Source organism: Phlebotomus argentipes, unplaced genomic scaffold (genome assembly GCF_947086385.1).
Source record: "Phlebotomus argentipes unplaced genomic scaffold, Phlebotomus argentipes genome assembly contig_5, whole genome shotgun sequence".
NCBI lineage: Eukaryota > Metazoa > Arthropoda > Insecta > Diptera > Psychodidae > Phlebotomus > Phlebotomus argentipes.
The window spans coordinates 196,588-204,707 of NW_026776165.1; the positions used below are offsets into that span (position 1 = coordinate 196,588).

The 8,120-nt window shown below is 40.8% G+C and overlaps 1 protein-coding gene across 1 annotated transcript; it reads left to right on the forward strand.

Moving 5' to 3' along the window:
* Positions 1–6,987: 6,987 nt before the first annotated feature.
* On the forward strand, positions 6,988–7,718 carry LOC132256293 (ninjurin-B-like). The gene is made up of 2 exons (XM_059752628.1): positions 6,988–7,266; positions 7,587–7,718. Exons 1-2 carry the CDS (start codon positions 6,988–6,990, stop codon positions 7,716–7,718), a joined length of 411 nt encoding a protein of 136 aa, XP_059608611.1.
* Positions 7,719–8,120: the final 402 nt, after the last annotated feature.

The following is an 8,120-nucleotide window of genomic DNA, read 5'->3' on the forward strand; positions in this document are numbered from 1 at the left end:
GCCAACTCTTGTCTTGTATGTTCAGCCTTTTGCCCATTGAATGCAGTTGATTCTGTGGCCGACAAACTATAATATAGTTAGAGATAAAGATGGTGATTGGCCGGCGTTTCATTGTGTGGTCTAATCATTGGCGTGTTGCTGTGGCTGACCACCTCATTATCAACACCCAATGCGGTCAAGAGTGTTGTGATAGCATTGCTCGTGACACCTCTAATCGTCGTCAGAGGATCTCTTCAATTATGCACTTCCGCACACGCCAAAAAGGAGGAATCCTGATGCGGGTCAACATATGCTGATTGACAGGTGAAATTGAATAAAATATTACCACCTCAGGCAGCAAAATGCCAAGCCATATTGGGGAAGGTGAGGATGGAGGGTGCACAATGGCAGAAACTTAAAAAAAAAATGTTATTTTGTGACTGCTTTTGCCCGTGTGCGCGCGTGAAGAAGTGGAAAAAGTGCGAGGAAAACAAATTTTAAATTGAGAAAGTATAAAACTTTTCGTCCAAATATTATTGCCATCAGCGACAGTGGAATGAGAATACCTGCGCGTCATGAACTTTTCCCTATGGAGCGATTTTCACCCAAGAATTTCCCTCCAACTCAGCCCAGGGTTGTAAAACCTTTCTTTCAGCTTTTTTTCCTCGCCATACATCCAACCCAAGTTTGCTCACTTTCCGCCAACGCGCGGGCCAGCAAGATGAATTTCACGCGCAACACCTGATTTGCCAGTGGAATCAAGAGCAGTTTTTCACTGTGCGCCACCATGAAGACAAATTGCAAATTCAGCACAAATAATCTCAATAATTGAAGGGTGGAAAAAAGTTACGGGTTGGAGTTTTATGTTCTTCATCTTATTAAAAATATTCCATTCGAATTGCTTTTGCGCCAAATTGTTACACTCTTACCTTCGAGGCGTTTTTATTGCGAGATCGATTTGCACAAGTGCGCGATTTCGTCTGGGGTTTATATATGTATGGGGAAGGTATTAGCGATGACAAAGTGTCGATTTTGAAATTACATTTCGGATTTTATTGCACTTGTGTGTGTAATTCTTGTCCAAAGGACGTGCCAGAGACAATTTCGGACGCTTGAGGAATGTGAAAATTTTAACATGACATTTTGTGAATAGCTTTAAAATAGCAAGATAATTTTAAATGAAATTACAATTTAATATCGTGTATTAAATTGTAATTTCATTGAAAATTATCTTCTTGTTCACATTGATATTCATAAGCTTAGAACAATGCAACAACAATCAAAAGTATCGTGAGAATCGACGTCTGTCCGTGCTTTGGACTTTCATAACTTTTCATGGCAATAGTGTTTATATTGCGGAGAAATAACATAGAAATTGGTAAATGTCTTTCATTTGCTGTTTTTGCCTTAATTAACTCACTCCTTGCACGTCCATCTCATCCACAATTTAATCCTCAGCGGAATTTATAACACAGCATTACTGAATCCAAATGTCTAAGACACACACACAATTTCCACTTGAGCCTCTGACCAATTTACCCATGGCACACTTTGGGCACAACGCAGCTCTTTGCGGGAATCTCTCAATGACAGGTGTTCGATCTTGAGGATTTTCCCATGTCTCAGGCCGCCCCGGGACTCGCGCTAAGAAGTTCGAGGGCGAGAGAGAAACCATTTGTGGGTGTGATTCACCCGAGCGTCCGCAATGAATAGTAGATTATTGGCCAGAAGAATAAATGGATGAAGCTACTTCGGTACACATTAATTTTGCCCCCGGAAAACATTCATTCCCAGCAAATTGTACACATTTCAGACCTTCCGAACGAGCCTGTCTTCCCCTCTCTCTTGCCTCCCCCGTTTTTGGCGGCAGGGTGGATTGCGGGGGTTGCAGAGGGATATTCCAAGAATTAGAATCTCTCTCTCTCTCTCTCTGGCGGGCCCAGAAGTAATTCTTCAGCTGTGTAACTTTAATGATCCTTCTCGCCACTTTTCGGACTAAATATCGCATCCCTTCAGCTTGTGACCCAACAAGCCGTAACCAATTTCACTCCCCAATTCATCTATATGCAGAGAGTGTGGGCTCAGGAGACATTTCCCTATTTGAGGTGTATTACATACACTGACTTATCACAACGCTCAGTGCGGTCTGGGGAACTATATGGTACTCAATAGCCCATGTTTCGTGGTCAGTTGAAGCTGGAAATTACTCTTCTCTCTCTCTCTCTCTGACATACATGGAATACATCAAATATTTGGAATATATAGCAGACAAATACTTCAAACTGAAAAGACTACTTTTCCTAACTAACGAGTCGTTGCAACTTTACAAATTTCGTAGTTTAGTTCGCAAAAGTAACGAACTTGAGTTGAAACTATACACTTTTCATAGCTTTTCTTTCTTTCTTGTCTTCCTATATAATAATTTCACCACATTCGTAAATGCTATTAATTGCAATATTGCAATACAGTTTTACTAATTCACATTTTTGATATCTTATTTAAAATGTTATGAAAATAAAGTTGCAATAACACGTTAATTTGTACTCTAAATCTTTCAGCCAGTGCATCATGTATTAAGGTGTTAAGGGGTGATTAGGAAGGGTTTTTTTTTATTTTATACAAGAGTGTCTTCCTTGAATTTCCACCAGATTACATGAAGTTCGTTTCATTTCCCATGGATTTGACTGGTGTGGTGCCAAGAGGTTTTCTTCAATAAAAGCAAGTGTAAAATATTCCCATTTTGATAAAACTTGATGGAATGTGAGAAATGTTCAAGAGTCTCATCTCTCTCTTTATGTTCATTTCCTATTTCGCTGTCATTGCGACATGCAAACATAAATCTTGAGGTACTTTCGCGCGACTTGATATGTTTTCTCCCAGGATCTTGCCATAGGGAAGAAGAAGGGATTCTATACTGCCAAATTCTGCAGATTCACATTGTACAATGTATCTGTCAAAATTGACTACAGTGTGCTTGTTATCTGTCTAATTTCTTGCACTCTCCCACATTGCACAGTGTGTCTTAAGTAGACGGAGATAAAGTGAGATTCCTCTGGGCTTGCATGCTTCGCAATCTCGCTCTTCTCGTCCGCAATGCTCTGCATTTGCTCCACAATCTTCAGGACGTAGGAGATCACACAGGGTGGCGCTGTGGCATTTCTTCGATCTTAATTATCTCATCAAGCGGAGTGGCACGTTTTCGGGGATGTAAGGATGCGCGCAGGACCTCCAGAAGCCACCCTCTGGCTCTTGAGAGTTCAAACAACCATAAATACAACACGACCTGACAGTAATGCTCTTAAATAAAAGTAGATAAGCGTCTGAATAAGTGTCCAATGTAAATAAATAATTATATATACTCCACATAGTTGTATGAATGGATGGGCGGCAGTGGGTGGATGGGAGTGGGGAGAGACGAGAGGGAAATGGTACGGAAAAACATTCACTTCATCCACCACCCTTCGCCACCATCTAGAGTTCTCTTTCTCAAGTGATATTTGCAATATAAGAAAGTTCCACGAATGTTCGCGTTAATTTACTTCTGGAGGAGCGCAAAAAGACGTCCTGGGAGCGCGAACACCCCCACATGACGCCCACCCAGAAGCTCCGCGTCACTCCGAATCTCTCACTCTCTCTCTCCCTCACCTTCCGCCCATTTCTCCTCATACATATTAAATGCGAAAGTGTCTGGATGGGAATATTTCAGGCGAAGCACACGAGATAAGATTGAATTGAAGTATCATTCATTTGATATACACCCCCCTCACCCTTCGCCCCGCACCTTGTGCCATTTTTCCATGTAATTGTGGTGATATAAATTTATTTTAACACAACAACATAAATTACCCGAACAGCGAGAGTCCTTAATTTTGTCACTCTCTCTCTCACTCACTCCACATTTGTGACAATCCAAAAGTCCATCCAAGAGATAAGGAGTGATGGATCAGCAATAATTTATTACGCGCCTGATGGGCGATATTTAGGCACAAGCGACCATCTTCGATAGCATCGCGGTGAATCCTTTTCCGCGGTGCGCTCAATATGAAGTCATGATTTACCATCGCGCTCTCACCTGTTAAATTAATCATCAGTGGCACTCTTTCGCTGTGTTCACTGTAACAAAAAAAAATGATATTTTTGCTCTGGAAAATCCAAAAGTATATGATAAGAATACCATTTATGAAACATACACATTTCCTTAACAATTTACATTAGATTTGCCTTTTTTTCTCCACTACACTTTTCGTCTCACATTTCGCAAATGGTTTAGGTGAAATTTAACTCTCTGACAAAAGCTCCTTAAGAGCTTAAGAACCTTTTTTGTAAAACTTACAGTTAGCAAATCAACTCATTCATTTTCCATGCAAAATCCGCATGAATTTTTCCCGCAGTCATTTTGCAATAATTATGGAAAAATCGCGCACTGTACTTTTCTGCATTAACATATAAACTCAGCACCGAAAGAGTGAGAGGGAGAGAGAGATTCTGTTCGTCCTGCAAAAAGCTGATATACGTAATGAGAATAGATTTGGTAAACTTGCCAGAGACTCTATCTTTCCATATACTCACATTAAATGCGATTTGCTCAAGGATTCGGCTCCTTGGCAAAATCAAACGGTGCGAGGATCGGTGGCGTTTTTTGCAAGCTCACAATGCCAAGAGGATAAAGTTTGGCAGCCACAGTCATTTAGTGTGTTGGCCGTAAAAACAATTAATAGCAATTTAAACAATAGTTTTGCCATAAATCGCCATTCAGCGCCACGAATCTCGAGGGGGGAAATGGAAATGGAGTTTATATTGTGAAATGAATAAATTTGCATTTGCATGAATTTCGGGCATGAAATCGGAACAACTTGTGTGTGTTTGTGTGTGTGTGTGAGAAAGTTTAGCGCCTTTCAGCGAAGGAGGATTCTTCGTGCACAAAATACATTCCACGAATGTGTGTGTGTGTGTGCACAAGTAACAATAGTTTATGAAGCGAAAGTTTGCATAAAGACCTCGCATCGTTGCCAAAACAATTGTCCACAAAGTCAATTCACCTGTGAAAACACTATAGAAATTCCCTCGACAATCATGCAAGAACATTTGATTATGACTGGTAAACTCGAATAACTTCGCAAAGTATATGGAAGCCGTGCCGTGGAGGTGAGTTTTTGGACACATAGTGTCCCCGCATGAGCTTCACAACAAACACCACAGCATAGGTAGTGCTCCCTGTGCTCCACGAGCGGCTTCCTGTCACTCCGGAATACAACTCTCATATATCTCTCATAGCGGACAATGCGAGTGACATATGAATTTCTACCAATGTGAAGTCACACACACACACACACATTCTATAATTCTGTACACCTCTGAAGCAAATGTTGCTACCTCTTCACGATCCTCTCTAAGCATCATAATCTGCAAAATCCAAATCTAAACACAAAATTTGTAATCAAAACCGTGTCCAGGAAGAGCACAAGTCCGATATCCTTTACTATTCCGCCGTTTTTATAGGCTCGAGTCTTTTACAATCCGGTCTCTCAACCGATTATGGTCTCGAGCGGCGGCTGCCGCCGACTTACATTACTATCTTAGCGAGATAAACGGCAGAAGGAGGAATAACTCCTGAGTGTTTATAGCGCCAGTCAGGTACAGTGTCACTCTTAGAGCGCGATAGACACTTTGGAGGATTCCTCAAAGGAAATCAAGGAATTCGCATGGGAAAATCCATCATTTTGGAAATTGGACAAACACAGGGTGCCTATTTATCTACTCATCATATTTATATAACCTTTTGCACATACATACATTATGATTAACCCAACAAAACGCATTCCTTATGCGCTCATTCGTCTTATTCTTCTGCCAAATTTTCACCCAAAATATGCAAATTCCCCAGCGGGAATGCTAAATGCGATGCTGCATTCCTCATGCTAGATTACACACAGAAAATATGTGAAATTCACATTCATTGCAACAGTAAGAAATGCTGTGTTCACCATACAATAAAATCAACAATATATTTTGCATAATGACTCGACATTTCTCTTCCTGTTGAGGTGAGAGCTTTCACCCCTTCTGGGACCGTCGAGGAGCTTCTGACGGCAGAGCATTAATGCCAAAGGTGGGAGTCTTCTTCTTCGTTCCCGTCTGGAGTCTGAATGTGTCACGGGGTGTTGTACAAGTGAGCTTCATTTGTCAGTGAAGGAGGTGGAAAAATAATCCCCCGGAATTACATAGTTTCCCATTACATTTTCCCCCCGTTTCAATGCTCTCTCTCTCTCTCTCTCTCTCTTCATCTGCACGCGAATGCATTCAATTACTCAAAACTCCTCTTAGGATTCTACCAGAATCAGTTCAGGTGTCATGGTAAAAGAAGATGAAGTATAATTAATTACATTTGAACTGAAAGTGTGCGCGCAACCTTTTCATTATACATGTGAAAAGAGAAAAGAGCTTCTTTTTTATCCAATGAAATCTTTTTTCCACTTTGACTCCTGTCAATTTTGCTCGGAAAAAAAGGAAGAAAAACTTTTTACATTCAACACAAATCAAAAAACGAGCGCGATCCTTTCAAATGATGCGCAGATAGTGAAAAGAAAAGTGAACAACAAAAAGTTATTTCCTGAAAAGCATCATCCGCACTGTGAATCTTGGAAAACTCTCCTGACAGCGGCGAATGGATGTTTTGTATGAAATATTTTGTGGAATTAATCGAACTTCTATGGCCAGCTGTGGCCTCAATTTTGGCCCTTTTCTCGAGACGCTTCTCAGGGAAAGAATTTAACTTCAACTCTGTGCACTCTCACTTCAACAAAACCATCTGCGAACAATAAAGTTTCACATGATTTGACAAACTGTCGATTGAGGCCAGAAACAGAAAAAAAAAATACTTTTTCTCTCTCTGACCACTAGAACCACAATTGATAAGACATTTGCATTTGGAGAGTGTTTTGTGAGCCACACGCGAAAGGCCTTCCGCAGTGTTATCGTGAAGTCGTCCCAGTGTTGTTCGCACACGCGATGAAGGCGGGGGAAGACATCGAGATGGGAGACTGTGTGGGGAGAAGTGCCAAGGGAGCTCCAGATGCCATCGATGGACGAAGGAAGACGGGCGAGTATGCATCGAAGAAGAGTGTTGCCGAAGGCATGATGGATATCGCCCTGCTCACTGCAAATGCCAATCAACTGCGCTTCCTTATCACCTTCAACACCGAATCCCGAACGTTCTACGTCAGTCTGGGTCTCCTGGTGCTCTCTCTCGTCCTCCAGGTCGCCGTCGGAATCGCCTTGATCTTTAAGGTGCCGAGCAAACACCTCTATATAACCATGGCAAATGCCCTAAAATTTAACAAAACTTTAAATTCTGTCAAATGTAATTTAATTCAGTGATGAAATTAAATTTCTTAGGGGAAAGCAGGGTGAATTGAGACACAATTTATATTATTCTAAAAATCTAAACACCACGCATTGCTAACCCAAATAACAACCTGTGGGAAAATATTTATTCTCCTACACAATCAATATGTGAAGTCTCCGAAGAATGCCCCGCTCTCCCCTATGTGGTATTTGCTTTTTTTTCTCATTTTCCAATCCACACTTTGTCTGTCTTTTTTTTGCAGAGGCAAATGAAAATCAAAGGGAGGAAAAATCAAGCGAGTCACATGAATGATTACATAGTGGGTGGTATATTTTTGGTCACCGTAATTAATGTGTTAGCCGCCTCTTTCACCATCACTGAAAAAGCCAATTAAATGCAATACTCTGTGCGTTTTGTGGCGGAAAAAAAAGTTCAAAGGACCTCACGAGAAAAAATGCAGCATTGGCGGAATTTTTACAAGTTAATTCCATCAAATTGACTTTAAATTGCATTCCTAATATATATAGAATTATATATATATATATAATTCCCTTTTCTAGGTAGCATTCTGGCGCCTTCAATTGAACCAATTAAGCGGATTATTGTGCTGAGTGTAAATTAATGATGTCGCGCTATGTTGGCAGAAACTGAAGGCGCGCGCACGTAAATCACCTTTGGGAAATTGGATGTGCTCGGGATTTTCATGATTGTCCAGTCTCGTTGGTTCTTCGGTTGCCTTCAAAATGCCATGAATAGTTAATATTTCACCACACTTTCCTGAACAATAAATACATAT

Bases quoted from the DNA above. Each gene is read 5' to 3' on its own strand.
- LOC132256293 (XM_059752628.1), top strand. From the start codon at position 6,988: ATGAAGGCGGGGGAAGACATCGAGATGGGAGACTGTGTGGGGAGAAGT. The intron at 7,267-7,586 runs GTGCCGAGCAAA...TTTTTTTTGCAG, and splicing joins GAATCGCCTTGATCTTTAAG to AGGCAAATGAAAATCAAAGG.